Source organism: Acanthaster planci, linkage group LG14 (genome assembly GCF_054643075.1).
Source record: "Acanthaster planci isolate LZ-2023a linkage group LG14, COTS_SCS, whole genome shotgun sequence".
In the NCBI taxonomy this organism is placed as follows: domain Eukaryota; kingdom Metazoa; phylum Echinodermata; class Asteroidea; order Valvatida; family Acanthasteridae; genus Acanthaster; species Acanthaster planci.
The window spans coordinates 736,914-754,029 of NC_141790.1; the positions used below are offsets into that span (position 1 = coordinate 736,914).

General features: G+C 41.8%; 1 protein-coding gene across 1 annotated transcript in view; it reads right to left on the reverse strand.

Annotated features, from left to right (window-relative positions):
• Positions 1 to 3,080: 3,080 nt before the first annotated feature.
• LOC147796732 (cholesterol 7-desaturase nvd-like) overlaps positions 3,081 to 17,116 on the reverse strand; it is a 31,228-nt gene continuing 17,192 nt past the window's right edge. Inside the window, exons 5-9 of the mRNA XM_087145818.1 lie at positions 15,388 to 15,486; positions 15,022 to 15,028; positions 7,887 to 7,913; positions 5,523 to 5,696; positions 3,081 to 4,874 (exon numbers count right to left, since the gene is read on the reverse strand). Of these exons, the coding sequence (XP_087001944.1) occupies positions 4,716 to 4,874; positions 5,523 to 5,696; positions 7,887 to 7,913; positions 15,022 to 15,028; positions 15,388 to 15,486 (466 nt within the window). The 3' untranslated portion in view covers positions 3,081 to 4,715. The remainder of the gene's footprint in view (positions 4,875 to 5,522; positions 5,697 to 7,886; positions 7,914 to 15,021; positions 15,029 to 15,387; positions 15,487 to 17,116) is intronic.

A 17,116-nucleotide genomic window follows, 5' to 3' on the forward strand; every position in this document is an offset into this window, starting at 1 on the left:
ATGTCTATCCCAACGCGACGATTCGGGTTGTCTTCACCCCGTAGCATATGCCAGCAGAGGGCTCAGGGGAGCGGAAAGAAATTATTCCGACCTCTCTAGCTTTAAGCTAGAGCTTCTTGCCCTAAAGTGGGCTGTGTCAGAGAAATTCAGAGAGTATCTTTGGGGTAGGCATACACTGGTTTTGACTGATAACAGTCCTGTTGCCCACTTGCAGACAGCCAAACTAGGTGCAACTGAGCAGCGTTGGGCTGCTCAGTTGGCCCCGTTCGACTTAGAGATAAGATATCGATCAGGTCGAAGTAATAAATGTGCTGATGCACTCAGTCGGAACCCCCCTGAGGTGACTGATGTTGGGGCGGCGTGTGTGTTTCAAACTTCAGCGGAAAGTACCTCTGTCCCCGTAGAGCTGAGGCCTGCCTCAGCAGGCCATTCCGATTGTGCAGGAGGTGTGAGCGCATCTGATGATGACGCTCCCTTGGTGACACCTTCGGTGTTCCCATCATATTCCCACTCTGACCTGGCGACAATGCAGAAACAAGATGAGGCCCTTGGAGTTGTGTGGGGTCTTTGGAATCGCCGCTGGGACCCTGGGCAAGAAGCTGTTCCCCAGCCCAAAGAAACGACTGGACCGCGACGTTCTGAACGTCTGAGGCAGAAATGCCAATCCAGCACCCTGCCTACTGGAGTCACCTAAATTAGTTCCTGTAGTTTCATTGCAAAGCCTTCTAGCAAGCTGAGAGGAGGGGTCGCCTGTGTGTAGCAGGACAGTGGCATTTTGCCACCTCCTTATTCATGCTTGTCAGCTTGGTCGAGCTGTAGTGGGCTTGTGCTGTTTCGATCATGTACATTATGTAATTTGATCTAGGTGGTGCACATTGTATGCCCAAAGTACATGTATTTTGCCTGTACGTATATTTTTGCATTCAGTTTGTTATACATGTAATATATTGGTACATGTAGTTTAGAGTTAGACTAAGCACCTAAGACTAAGTTCTGAAGTACCCTTGTTACTTTGTTATTTTGCCCTCGTTTGTTTTTCGACGGCTTTGCAATGTCTGAACCGCTCAATGTATATTTGTTCGGGCACTCTTTTGTGAAAAGACTTGATAGGATGGCCCGTCAGGAACACCAGTCCGTGGAAGAATTACTTGGGCTTGCTCCAGAAATTAACTTGACTGTCGAGGGCCATCCAGGTTTGAGTTATGACCGTCTATTTAATCATGTTGATTATTACTGCCAAAAGATGCGGTTGTTGAATTCATTGACGTTTTGGTACTTGATATTGGTACAAATGATCTCTGTCTCCCTGAAATTACGCCAGAGGTTCTAGTTGGGAAGAGTTTTGAGTTCCTAGATGTGTTGGAAAGTAGAGGGATATCACCCCGAAAGGTGGTATTCCTATCTATAATACAACGATCTAAAATCACTAGATCTGGACAGGTCGCGGTGACGACTTTCAATCATAGAACGAGAAGGTTCAACTCACTCTTCAGTAGGAGACCTAAGTCGGAACGTCAGAACGTGTATCTGTTCACGCAGAAGCGTGTGAACTACCCTAAGTATTTGAGTGATGGTTGTCACCTCAATATAGAGGGTATGAACAAGTATTGCAAGGGTCTCCGAGCAGCCATTGTTCGCTATGGCTTTCACTAATTTGTAGAACTAATACATATATTTTTCCCTTGCAACTACGATTTTTAGCTAGGCTATATCGAAGAAGATCAAAGGTGTCCACTCTTGAAAAAGAGACAGGCTGTGCCTCACCGATGATCACGCATTCTTTTGCATCACTTTTATCGGATGTTGTTAACATGTTTTATACTTTTGTACTTTAAAAAAAAGTGATTGACAGCCGTTAAGTGATCACCAATGAGTGTCTTTTGAAGATAAATCATTTTAGACAAGTTTGCCCTAGAAAGGGGAATCCCATTTCGGTATTATGTCTCCAAACTTTATCTTACATCAGTGATATATTATGTGAGGTTATTCCCGGCGTTATGCTGTTAACATCACCATCCTGGGGCGTATGGTGTCAAAGTAGGGAACTTGTGGGGAGTTGCCCGTATATTTATCATGTATAATCTACATGCACATGGTATACGCCTTTAAGATCCTTTCAATGTTTACGTTGTTGCATAGCAACTGAGAGGGTCCCCTCACCCTTCACGTTGACGTGGCCTTGCGCCTCTATTGGAATTAGCTCCATTTAATTTCTATCATGATAACATAAGATGTAGCCGGAATACCTTCCGCTGACTTCATTATCTGTTTTAAAACGCTTGGATTCATTTTTATTGTAATTACGGGCATTGTCAACATTTTTACTATTTATACCGCGCTTGGATATGCCGGTCTGCCCAGTGTGCGTTACCGACCCTTCGACCACGTCTAGTCCTTTTTTCTTTCCGTGGCCATCTCGGTGGAGACAGCGCAACATTTCGGGACCATTTCGGACAGTTTTCAGCCTGTTCCCTTGGAGTTGCTGGGCCCTGCAGACCACTGTAGGTCTCACAACCCGTGGTGTCTGGGTGAGTCGGGGTTTGGGGGGTATTTGGCATATCCTAGCGCCGGTATTTTGTAATTTCATCCATTATACGTTGCCATTTATGGTCACTTATAAACGTTCGACATGTACATCGTCTTCGCGCTGTACCGTCACGTGGTCAGTGCATTTGCATAAAGCCCCAAAGCCACCGTGAATAGAAATTTGGGTTGTGCTGTTAGCTTAAATAGCATATTCGCTTCCATGTATTATGTGTGCCATGTATAAGCAGTACGCACTCATGCCATTGCAGAACACCATTGCATTTGATGTCATTGTTGTTTAATTATTGTCCATGAATCAACTAAAGCACTTATGTAATTAATTAGGGTTCGTGCTTTTGTATTAATTTATAGGGTTTTCTTTCCATTGACGAATAAATTGGAGGTGATTATTTGACGACCTGTGTTACAAGCTGATCCAATCCATCCCTTACCGGGAGACCAGTCTCCCCCCTCCGGATCGTCAGGGTCCGCCCCCAGCGGGCGCGCAAGCGCTGCCGCTACAAGTTCGAAAGAGAGTACTAATGTAACAATCCGAACAATTCCAAACTATTTAAGAAGAGTAATTATTAGCTTGAAAAAAAAGGACAACAAAGAAAATACAGATTGGAACTAGCTTACAATGATAAGGATAAAGTATCAAGAAAAGATCTTATTAAAACCAGTACTTCTTACTGGCGAGATCTTGGCAGGCACTGCAATGAAGAAAGCTGGATTCCACAGGGGGCTACTACAGTTCAGTCCTTGACGGTGCAAAAGTGAGCTGCAACGGGGACAAAGACCACGTCCAATAGGAATGGCCGGGCTCGAAATGAAACGGCGAGGGTGTGATGACCGTCGCAAATACGGGAACTTGATGATCCCACAAACTAGAACTAGATTCAGTTCACAAACTGTCTCTTCCGGAACAAAATTCAGCTCTGCACTTCACTTGGTCTGGACGACTCGCCACCACGGATGAAATGGTGCAAAAGTCACAAAGTCAACGACTTCTCACAACCCGCGTACTTTAGAATTGCCTGTCTTGGTGTGTTTATCTGCCAGAGCCCGTCTTTTATAGTCTACAACTCTTTAGAAATTCCTGACTTTCTACAAATTTCTTATTACTATGTAAGTTTCGTAAAATAAGTATTTTACCATTGTGTAATCTCACAAAAAAAACCAAAACAGGATATTTGCCACAAAACTTAGGAATAATTATAGACAATGCTGGAGTACGATCAAGTAATTCGCCGCTGCCTTGGATCAAACGCAGGTGACACACAAGTTGTGGCGGTACCATTACATAATCTGCTACATGTTCAGAGACTGTGTGCATACATAAAATAATGTTAGCAGCCTCATTTTTGGAAACTTATGATAATTGTAACTTATATTGTCGGGGTTTTAAATTGACATAGGCATATATTTAATCTACCAATTGTTAAAAAAGCTGTAATTCGTTCAAATGTAAAGACCCCAGAAAGATTTAACAGTGGAAATGAGATTATAAAGACTGCTGACTTCATGTTCAGCGGCTTTAATACGTAACCAATAACTTTTTTTATTGAATGTCAACTACATTTATTACTTAATGAAACTTTATTAGATTATCTGATGCTGTTAATAAACAAAGACTGCAGAGCAAGATCCCAATATTCGAAATATTCGAGCAGTACAATTCATATAATGTGATGTATGCACCAGGTGCATAAGAGGGGCTCTATGTTCATAACACATTCTCGAGTATGAATTTCTCTGGTGTGAAGTAAATCTCAAGACAACAGTTTTGGGAAACAAACTGTATTAATGACTTCCAAAACTGAGATTTTTCCAATCAGGAACAAACTTATAAAAAGTAAAACAAAAATATCAAAGATTTGAACAGTGAACACTCCTAAACGATTTCCCCCCCTTAACCACTCCTCCATATAAAGTGAAAGAGCCGGATCGTTGAATTTGCCTACGACCCCCTGCGAAGGCGATACCAAGATAGACATCCCTCACAATAGTTAGGTGGGGAAAAATGAGGAAAAGTCACGGAAGTTCGATCAGGTCATGCGTGGCAGTTAGTAGAACAATCAAATCACGTAATTTCTGAGATATTTGTGGCACAAGGTGCCACGCTGAGCGTTGGGTGTAGTCGCATCTGGTGCCACTTTTTTCGCTTTTCCCTCCTTGCCAAACCGCATTTACCACTGCAAAGGATCTGACGGGTTGTATTTCGGGCTGTGCTCGGTGTAGAACTGGGAGAACCAGCGGCGAAAAGGCATGATCCACTTGTCCTCTTTCACAAGTTGAGGAGTTTTCAGGTAGGTCTTGTTGGACCATATTGATACTTCCTTTTTAAGCTAAATACAGCGAACACAGACATTGTTTAAAAGGATACAATAAAAGGGTCGTTTTACCAAGTGTTGTCACTGATTGGTAAAAAGGAACTAAGGATGTATCCCCAATGTATTGAGCCGGTGACTCGAATTATGAGGATATTTGATATGAACATTGATATTCTTCGATCAAACTCAATGCAAAAAGAAGAATTTTTCAATTAGTTGTTTTCCGAATTGTATTCTTATGTTATTAATGTGCTATGAGTGAACATTATATGCTCCAAAATAAGGCCAAAGATAAAACCTTCAGGGTAACCTTTTTATTGTTCACCAAAACGTGTATTTTATTTCTGTTTCAATGGAAATTTAGTAAAAGAATTAGTTGTTCAATTATTCGAATTGACTCAACCTTAACCACTGGCAACTGTCGGTCGCGGATGGACGATAGGATCATCCCAATAGGTTTTGTAATAAACAAAAGAAAAAAAGGAGAGGCAATCAAGACATCCTCTGGTCAAAATGACCACTCAATTGAGTGAATGATGAGTAAACTCTTGATCTTGAACAGCACGATCCATCGTGAGACATTTTGCTCCACGTTCCCCAACACAATCTGTCTTCCGCTAGCCCTTATTCAGCAGACAGCGACTGGGAAAAAGATATACTTACGCCCATACGCAGAACGTATAACTGGAACTTCTTGATGAGCCAGTGCAAGATCCAAAAGGCGGACGTGGAGTGGGTGTATTGTAAACACACAATCTTCTGCCTCATTGGTCCCACAGGCACAGTGCCCACAACCATTACGTTGTCGTTGAAAACGTGGCAGATACCGGGTCCGTACTGTGAAGAGATTAAAGAGCGCCACCAAGCGGTTACCAATGTAAGGTCTAGGCCTATTCACCGTCAGTGTACAAATATCCAACTGATAAAGTTTTGTCTGCACGATACCACACATCAACAACCAAAGCGTCATTCTGGACTGGAGGATTCTCTGAGTGTTTTCAAGATGTATTTTTGCGTTGGGGAGATGTTAATTATATATAACAGGTTTTGCCCTTACCCAACGTATATTAAGTTCGCGGTACCTGCTACTTTATTTGACTCGAACCGGCCACCCGACCCCAGCAAGCTCGGTGGTCGAGTGGTTAAGACATCTGCACTAGTAAGCAGGAGGTCGTGGGTTCGAGTAAGCTTGTGAGGTTTTTTAGCAAGCTCTCGGACAAGCACTGAGCATACAGTGCTTATTAATGTACGTTGGGTAAGGGCAAAACCTTTTATGTATAATTAAAATCTCTGAGTGTTGTTTCTGTTATTCCAGAAACCCAGTACTATAACTTGGGGGAATTTTGATGCCAAATATAACGAATGTCAAAATTGCTACTCGCGCCGCGCTCACGAGATCACAAGGGTACCATTCCAAGTGTGGATAAAAACCAAGTGATTTAGGGTACCATGCCCCACTATCATTGACATTTTGCGCTCAGGCGATATAACAAGAACTTTTTCAATGTTATTGCTTCATCATCGTCTCCGGTTCCATCTCTGATATAAAAGGGGCTTTTAGGTATAAATGTATACTGTCTTAAAAAAGGAGTCGCTTTCCCTCAGAAACCACAGTATACAGTTTAATTGTGCGGTAACAGGACATTAAGTTTTTGGGGGTTAAGAACTTCAAAATCAGATTGAAAGCTAATCAGAGTGCCATAGATGAAGCCGGGAAAACTCGCAATTCAACTTGCATGAAATTGGAACATAGCACCCCTGACGTAAGGCAAAATAAAACTTTGACCCCACGCCGACTGAAGAAAGCCCTATTATTTCCGTCCACCTTGTGTGCTAGGTATGAAAGAGATTTTTGAAATTTTTTGTTTTGAAATCCAAATATCCCTCTTGGACAACAAAGCAACACTTATGATGATTTTAGAGAGAAACCGGTGTTCTCCAGAAAAAAAAATGGATGAAAAAGTGTACACCCTTCGGGAAAATGAAAATTTGCACCGCTTTACATTTGCCCGCTTTAAGCTTTTTGCCACTGTGGTCACTGATGCGCCTGCGTACTTAATTTATGTATTTATTAGTAAAACTGTCCATAGCGGTACCGATCCAGCGAAAAGCAATCCCATTGGACAGTGGAAGGAATGAGTCACGCTCCCCGCTCATTGGTCGGGGAAGGGGTGTTCATTTTGTTGGTACCCACGCGATTGTAAGGCGTGCATTACATAGTCGTCTGTGAACCAGCAAAGTTTAGTTCCGACCAAAGGAGCCTCCATTGCTAGGAAAACTGCGCACTCTCTTGGTTCAGCTCGGGACTCATAGACAGGTTGTTGTTCCATCGGCGAAGGAACAATCGGCCTGTTTGTTCACACAGATCTGGATCGTGATCAGTGATCCCAACGTATGGTTCGCTTCATCATGGCCATCACGCAGGTTCTGGTGCCAGTCAACCAAAGTAGGATTATTGATCGCTATCCAGATTCATGCGAATGAAAACAGGCCCGAATAATAGCCGTTGCTGTCACAGACATATAATCTTATAGACCGCCAGGCCCTCTTCTAAACTGCAGGGGTTTCTGTGATCTGCGTGGCGCCCGACTAAAATCAAAAGTATGGCAAATTCACCCCTGGTATAGGGAATTTACACACAGTTGAAGAATTCCAGCCATAAAATTCTATGAAGCCATTTTTAATTGTAAAAAAAACCCCTCTCTTTACTTAATCTGGCCCATAGGGATTCAAAACAATGCGGTTGCAACATTTGAAAAGAAGAGATAGCAGTACTGAAGAGCAAAAAGGTGCACGTATTTGGAAGCACATGTAAACAAATACAAGCAATGTAAATGCGTTGCGCGTAATGCGCACTGGACGCGCTGCTATCCGTCGCTTCGCTCATTGTTTGCCCATACTTTTCAAATTCACGGTTTCACGCGCAAGACCGGCGGTCTATGCGTTTATATGTCGGTGGTTACTGTGGGTGAAAGTAGAGGTGACTGCTGCCCCTCTCAGAAAAGATGCTCAAAAGATGAAGTATACCTGCTCAGCGTAGGATTCCTTTGTGGGCTTGGGATCGAAAAAATGAACCGTACGGAAACGATGGGAGGAGGCATGATTCACTGTCGTATGAGCCTCCCAGTTCACATGGCTGAAGGTCTTTGGAAAGATTTGCCTGGCAATGACAAGAAACAAAGACATGCAGATCGTTACTTTGATTATCTCGTTCAAAAATACAGTGCCAGCAACGATCCACATGACCACAGCAGAAAAGTCTGCGTATGGCGTGGAATACGCAGGGAGCATCCCATTTTGTTTAATTATAAATGAAAATAATTGTTAACAGATTTATCGTAAGGTATCAAAAGAATAGATATTCCAGCAGGGAAGGGCGTCCAATATTATGCACTTGCTGCCTTAGCACAGCAACTGTACAATGGATTAGTCACAGAAAAGACAAACTTTAATTGACTAAAACATGGAAAACTAGACGTACTTAAAAATATATAGGAAACCTTTTTTCTTTCTTTAGTGAGGAGATGGGGCGGTTCGAAACTGCAACTAAACGGCTGCAGATGACCACGACTAGGAAAGCTCAGTTTAAAGGAAATTTTTTCAAACAACGAAAAGATCATTTATAAATATTACATGCTGTGGCCGGTGACTAGCTAATATGCGCTGAAGCAATCAAAATCAACAATGGATAACCCAGACAAGATTGTTAAACACAACAGATACTGAAAGACACAAAAGTTGACATAATGTTGGCACTTACGGTCCGTGTAAGTAACCAAAGTGTCCGAAATCAGCGGCATTCTCCGGCAGTTCCTGATGAAAATTAGAACATTATTAATTCATTTATCTGCTTTCATGGGCCATTCAGGCTGCAGTTTGTTCAAGTCAGCGTCTTTTCACAAATTAACCTTGCCCTGGCTCTGACCTTTGAAGACAGGATGATATAGGGTTTAGTTTGCATTATTCATTTATAAATCAATGAATTATGATCTAAGGAATGATATTTTGTGTGATGCAATGATTACTTTCTTGGACAAGTACGAGAAAACCGGGTTTACAAAGTTGCGACAAGCTACTCCGCCGGTGTAAACATAAATCTTCGCGGGGGGTTTGACCCAGATCGAGGCACATGTTTGCCTAATTGCGTGGTCCGACGTAGCAGAAGCCATTATGTTTGTGTGCCAAAGCCGCGCGAAGGTACTCCACGTTTTGGGGTCGAACCTACAGTTTTTGAGCCATGCCGACGAGCTAGGTGTGTTGTTGCTTCATGCAGCAAAACAACCAAGGATGGGGTGTCTCTACACTTGTTCCCAACGGATCCAAATTACGCAGCATTTGGGCAACTAAAGTCAAGACCGCCAGGGCGAAGTAGGACGGCCACAGTCGGCCCTGTGCAGTGAGCACTTCGAGCCGGAGTGGTTCAAAAGCGGTTTGCATGGCTCCATGGGCATGACCACTAAGAAAATGCTCAAGAAAGATGCTGTTCCGACGCAATTCCCGCCGAACAGAAGCCTAGACTCGGCTGAGGACGATGGACACGACACGTCGGAGATATCACGTTCGGCCATTTTGCAAAACAGATGCGGCCGGCGTGTGTACGTACATGTACATGGAGGTGTATACGACGTGTGCGCGCAGAGATACACGCAGTGCTGCGGCCCTGTCGATTTTTCTGGTGCCCAGACGTCATTTCGCATCACTGTTTTCCAGTGCCTCTGTTTGCCTCAAGGAATTTAAACAATAACCAAAGCTACAAAGGTCCTTGCACTAATGCCTTCTACATACGTTATATTTTTAGTACAAAGTACGTGTACATGTACTTTGCAAGTGTGCACGTGGGCCATGATTTAATCATGCTTTGCACAAAGTTCAAAGGTCGCATAATTTGCTTATGACAGCTGTAAAAAAAGTGGCATAACCAAAGAGCAACTAAACGAACGAGTAATTGTACGAACGGTGTAAGCATAATTATCACTCGCTATCCTCCCAGAGCAGAGGCACACTTCATTGGTTGAAAAAAGAGCCACGTTGTTCGGTACCAATTTTTATTGGTACCTACGTGAAGAAGATGGCAATATTCGTTGGTTGCAGTATTTAAGTAACTTTATTTCGTGGTCATCGGATGGTGGTTGGACCCTGCTTGCTATACATAACACGTCGGTTCGGTTGGTGGATAAATTTGAGGAAGATTAAACATGACAAATGAATTCATCCCTCTAATAAATAAAAATAAAATCAAGGTAAAAGGATAGCGATAAAGCAAGTAATTAATCATCTTAACCCGCTGATGTACATGTGTTGAATGGAAAAGAATGCTTCTGTTTAACGTCATTGATAAGGCTTAAATAATAATTTGATTTTAAGGTTCCTTTAACATTGTAAAATGACATAATTACAAACAAAAAAGGTACGAAACTCATCAATCCACCTCCTAACATGTTGGGAAAAATGGGGCGCGTACGTTGTGAGGAGGCTTGCGACCCAAAGCACGCATTTCACGGTCGTTTGTGATGCACTAGCAAGGTGCCGTTCCTCCAAAAGAAGCCAACCTCGTTCCCATGATCTTGTCGCACCATGTTGATTCCAGCTTTGAAGGATCACGCACGCATGCAGCCCATGGAGTCCAGGCTGCAAAGGAGCCTTTCTGTTGCTGGGGAAATTTTGCCCTCTTATGGAAACGGTCGGGGCTCATCTATACGCATATAATCGTCTTGCTAATTTGCTGCACACTTGGGAGACATTATTCTTAATTCAATTGTGAAGAGGATACTGCAAAAATGTTTGATGATGAGCACTGTGACAGACTGATTGTGGTTTTAATTCCTGGGGCATCTACAGGCTGATTTTGAAATAAACAAAAAGCCTGTGAGAATCTACAATTCGTTGGTAATATTCAACTAAACTGCATTAATTTTTACTAAGAGACAATTTTGTCTTCCATAGACATAACGTTGGCAAAAGATCAAAACCATGGGCAAGACTTAAATGGTTTTGCAGTTTTTACGAAGACACAATTTGACTCCAGCCAATGTATAAAAATGTAACAGTGTTGTACCTGCGCTATATTGAGAGCGTGTAATGTGTATTCAGTTTTCACGAAGAGACAATTTTAAGCACAAATTTTAGGCTTTCACGAACAGACAAATTCAAATTCAAAGTCATATTGGTTTACTAAAAAATCCATTTTCGCAGTTAAAAAAAACTGAATTACAATGGTTTAACAATCAAATAATAAAAAAGATTAAGCAATTAAAATAAGAACTAAAAAAAGCATAATTCAATAATTACAAAAATTATTCAACATTTACCATTACAGTTTACACTCACAAATATTAAACCATATAACATGGCTAATGACCAACACTCATATAAGAACATTACTAAAAAAACATCCGTTGCAATTTACACTTCAAAGATGGAATTATTGTGATCTTAAAAATTTCAGTCACATCTAACCTTTGAAATTTCACTCCCATAGAAAAAAAAATTTAATAGAGGGCATTTCTTAAGAGAACCTATCAGAGGGGCATTCCTTCCCATGTCTGTTATGCAACCGGATTAGGGTAGGAAGCGCACTGGTGAAATAACGTTTTGTTCGGCTGCGAATTTCAGGGATAAATGGTTCATTCCGCAACGTTCTTGTATGTTGAGGCGGAAAGAATTCACGAAAAAGGTCAGTGTGGTCAAGGGTTTTCTTGAAAAAGGATAATGATATTTGATTACGCCTGATTGCCAAAGAATCTAAGTTAAAATGAGATAAAGCTTCGGTGTACGACAAATACTCTACCCCAAGAATAATCTTCAAGGCACGTTTCAGTACTCTTTCGAGCCAAGTCACCTGGTGCTGGGTAAGTGCTCCGTTCCACAATCTTGCTTGTTTACAAAATAAACAACTTTAATTAACCTCTACAAATATTAGTTTTGTAGTTTTGTGTCATGTAACATTCCCTTTTTCATGGAGTAGCATTAGTGAATTTAAATGAACGCTAAAGTGTACGAAATTAATAAAGCATTTGAGAAAGAGACCAAATTCAAATGCGATTTTCTCAAAACCTTCGTTTTTCAATCCAATGAGGAAGTTGTCTCTTCGTGAAAACTGTGACGACTTGTTCCCAGTCTCAATTGGGAACAGCTATTGTAATTGTAAAAGTTTCGCTCTTTTTTCTAAGGGGCACTTCGGCAATTATTTTCAGTCCAAGATCAATTTCAAACTTGGTATAGTAATCAACCATCATCAGAAGTAGTGCTGCAAACCTTTTTGTAATCGTGACGTCATCAAAAAAGTTCATTCTTTACAGTATAATACTAATAAGCTATTTGACCGATTTATTTCAAATTTGGTATGCACATAGTCAGGGACGTGTTATAGATGACAATTGATATCTTGACCTCATGTGACCTCTACTTCCGTTTTGACCGGAAGTTGTATTTGAAAACAAAAATCATCATATCTCATGAATTTTAAGACTGATCAATTTCAAACTCTGCGTCGTAATTAACCATCATCAGAAGAAGTGCCGCAAACCTTTTCGTAATCGTGACGTCATCAGGGGGTCACGTGACCTCAATTCAAAAGTTCATTCTTTACAGTCTACTAACTAGTGAACCGTTTAACTGATCTAACTCAAATTTGGTATGCAGATAGTCATGGGCAATTGACATCTCGACCTTATGTGACCTCTTCTTCCGGTTCTACCGGAACTTGTATTATACCACACAAACCGTCATATCTCACGCACTATACGTTCAATTGCAGGGATAATTTGTTTTTCGTTAAACATGCCACTTTGGCAATTATTTGTAATCCAATTCATGACAAACTCGTTGACAGTCATCAAAAGACACTAGAATACATTTTGGGATCAGCTAAGTGTTTGTTCACCTATAGTTTTGACATTCTTTTTGACATTATTACCAGCCTCTCATTTCGTGATGTATTTTATGCTAAAATGTCTTATGATTTATGTATTTAGCCTTACTTGAACAATGTACATCAAATTATCTCATAATCACATCAAGGTATACTTGTGACTTTTGGAAGATAGATGGCGGCGGTCTTCATCTTATCTCATTGACACGCCATTAATAGTCATTGGGCAAAGTTACTGTAAAACAAAACAAAATCGAGTGATCGTGCAGATCAACATAATTATATTCAGCAGCATTAATTTTTTCCAGTGATTATATAGATTTATCTCGCTTTTCAATCCTCGCCCACGGCATTTACCACTGCAGAGGATCTGGCGGGTTGTATCGCGGGCTCTGCTCGGTGTAGAACTGGGAGAACCATCGGCGATGCGGCATGATCCACTTGTCCTCTTTCGCGAGTTGAGGAGTTTTCTGGTAGACCTTGTTGGCCAAGATGAAAAGATCCTTTTTAGCCTAAATACAGCGAACACAGACATACACAAAGAAGAATTGGAGGGTTTCCATAAGGGTTTTGGCTGGCCGTGTTTTTTGTTTTGGGGGGGGATGGGATCCGACAGTTTCGATAGAGGGCACCCTCTATGCTATGCTCCATTCATAATTCTGTCCAAGGCTTTAAAGAGTCGTTACAAAATAAAATAGTGTGTGTAAATCACTAATGCTTGGCAGCAGATGTCGGAAGTAGTCATGACTTGTAATCTCACAGTCCGAGGCTCAAATCCATTGTTGTCTTGACTTGTCAGGAAGGCACATTCTGGCGCAGCTGAAAGGCCTAAGTTTGGTCAGTGTGGTCAGGAACGGTGGATTAAATATGCATGTAAGAGACCAATCACAAGGCCGGAAACCACAAGACTATTGGGATGAAACAATGTCACTTTCGGGCTAGCGGCAGAGAGGCTAGGGCCCGGGTGTCAATCTTGGCGGTAGCAAAAGTGCAGTTCTGCTAGAGCAATTTTTATGCCGATAACCTATCGAGTATTTGATACACACTAATGATGAAAATCAATTAAATAAAATGACAACATTTATTGTTTGGTTACCAAGCTGTATTGCAAACGCATATTTTAAGGTTTTGTACTTATAATTTAAGACAAGTGAATGCCTTAACAACAAAGGCCAAGGACGCTTTTCCTTCAGTTTGTTTTTACCTCTAACGTGTTGTAAAAAACATACGTAATTCGTATATTCAGTTTCACATCCCAAATTTCCACCTCCTATTAGCAGCATGTTGGGAAACAGGACTGTTCTCAGTTTTTGGATAAAAAAAGAAAAACATAGGGAAATTAACGTCCGTGGTCAACATGACCACTCAGTCAAGATCCTACAGCGCTGTGAAGCGCAAAGATTGGACAGTCGCCTAAAAAGTACCGCATTATTGCTGCTTGTGGTGCAAGGCGCCGCTAACATTAGGCATAGGACAACTTTCGAAGCAAATACATGGACGAAAGAAATGGACCTCGGCACTGGGAGAGACCTGAAAAGAGTGTCTTTGAGGGCAGAATTTCTATAATGTAACAGTCACTTTTTCATTCATTCCAATTGTACTTTGTTTCGTAAAACTTTGTACAAAAATTCTAATCGATAAAAATTCCCTCAAATGTGCACTCCTCTTCAACTTTGCGACTACCATACGCGTTAACACTCCCAACGTAAGCGGTGCCCTTCCCTATGGACGAAAACAATAATTACGTCATCGCCTAAAAACCTCACTTTGTACAAAGAAATAGGCACAGTCCGATGCTTCACAGCGCTGAAGGACCTATGGTAAAACTCACTGGTAATGAACGTGAATAGGGCTATGTAACTCTTGATAAACAGCCTCCTTTCCCATGATGCTACCCCACTGTCCCCTGGCCCCGTTCATGGGAGGGGGGGGTGATCTAAAGCAGTAATTGGTAAAATGGCCGTGTGATTTAGGGGGTCAGGAGCCATTTTGTGCTCTCGGTGCATTGTGGTGAAATTTGAGGCAGAACGACCCTTATTTTTCTTCTGCCTCCCCCTTTTTCTCCTTTTTATTATTTTCTTTTATCGAAAACGGGGTGCCCCCCGGATACCCCCCCTGATCTCTATCAGCCATTGGCAGGGAAATGAATTTACTTACGATGATATACGTGCAGTAATGTGAAAATTTCGTGTACAGCCTATAGAAGATCCCAAAGACAGACGTGCGACGGGAGTAATGCGCAAACACAAGCTTTTGCCTCAGTGGTCCGACAGGTACAGTACCAAATACGACGATAAAGCTGCTGAAAACGAAGTACAGACCGGGCCCATGCTGTGGAGAAATCAAAGCAGCTGTTAACGGCACTTCCTGGAAGAAACTAGACTTGACTCAAGTCGGGATCCCGGAAAAGCAGGGTTGAAAGGTATGCTTTAGAGACTTACACTTGGTGTCACACTGTATGTTTTTTAATGTATGCTATGTATGTTTTTTGAATTGATTGTGGTGATTGAAAACATTCAAGAATATTTTTAGGGGTAATTGACTGGTATCATTTGACCGTGTAGGTGAATGTTGCTCTCCAAGGCAGGTCTACTCCTGGCCTAAATTTGTAAATGCTCATAAGTTACCTGTTGGATTTCGAACGCATCGGGCTTGGACGAAAAGAACACCATTATCTCCGAGTCTGTGATGCCGACGTGTTTCTTGGTTGGATGAACGTAAAATTTCACATTGATGTAAGTCTTTGGAATGATTTGCCTGTTGGAGCGAAAATAACACACACACACATAAAATGTGTCTTGTTCAAAACTAATGTAGTTCACCTTTTCCACATTCTAAGAACTCCAGGGTCAGATTGAACCCGTTTTGGCGTCATATCTGACCCAGAAAGGACCATTTCACCCTAATAGTGATGGGAATGAAAAATTCATAACTAGAGGTTTGACGGTTGTTCAAACAACCGCAGGCTGTTTCGGGTCTTTTGAGAAAGCATTTAGAAAAGTCAGTTTGCACCGTCAAGTGCAAACAACTGTGCGGAAGGTTACAGTGCAGGCACCGAGATAAATTTCTGACATCAAAATCCGGGGAGCGGCGACGGCCGCGTGGTCGGAAGTACAACGTATTACATTACCGGAATTGAGGCTGCAGAACGCGCGCTCAATTTAGCTCGATTGCAACTGTTTCATTTTCGATCTAGCTTCGCTTGAGTCATTTGATGGAGACATTCCATGCTCTAAAAGTCACAGGATATAGTCCAGAGGTTACTAGCTAGGTACACTTGCTGAGCGAAAAGTCTGTTTGCGAGCCACAGATTATAAAGTGGGCAAGTAAAGTAAGCCAAGAAAAACTGTCCACCCGGTTGCCAAGCGGGCTAGACGATCAGCGGGCCAACAGTCAAAAACATTGCCGGGATCTTGCATCCCAAGTTGGGGGAGAGGGCAAACAGACACAGAATTGCTACCAGCGAGGAATTGGCGGGAACAAGTAAGAGTGCAGTGGGCCCACCCTCAGCTACAGCGCCACTGAGCCAGTCAGTCGATATCGGAGGAAGTGCCGGGACATGTATCATGAATGCTGTATTTAGTAAACTGCCAAAGTCAACTGGTGGAAGGAATTGAGTTGAAAAAAAATCAGAAACAGCTGAACGAAACAGCTGATCAGAAAAGCAATACTGTTTCGGCAAAGTTGCCGAAACAGCTAAAAAAAAAAGCATGTTCTTCCGACTTTTGATAGCACATGTGTATATATTCAATAAAAAAATGAAAGGGTTATGTATCATTTTTGCTACACGAGTGGATTTTTAAGTGAAAACTGTCCATTTTTGTTGATCCCTGCCCTGACCACATGGAAGGGCGGATTCAGCTAAAAAAAGAAGTATTTACTGTTCATTGATGTCAACAAGCACAGCATTTTTTATCAAAATCTGACGACCCAAAGTCAAAAAGTGTGTTGGTCTGGCATGGAATGACCCAATTACATAATATAACTAGCAAATGAATAGGCAATTCGAACCAGCTGGTGTAATTAAAAAAGGTTACTCGAAGAAACGAAGAATGTTTCACAACACATGCACCACTCTGGCCATGACGCCATCCAATCAGCCTGGGAGCGTGGACGGCGAAAAGGGGATTTTTGGGGCGGGGAAACGCAGGATCTCTTTATTCATTTCGAAGTAACAATTAATGGGGTAAACATTAAATGTACGGTGTTTTTGAAATGGCTACGTATTTATTCTTATTTTGAAATACTTCACGAGAACTAAATGTTTTCTATTTCTGTAGCACTTTAAGTTGCAATGGCGCCACACTTACGCAACGGATTGGTCACTGAAATCTATTTAGCCACAGGGCGTTAATAATTGGAATGTCTGCACGTGTATGACAACTAA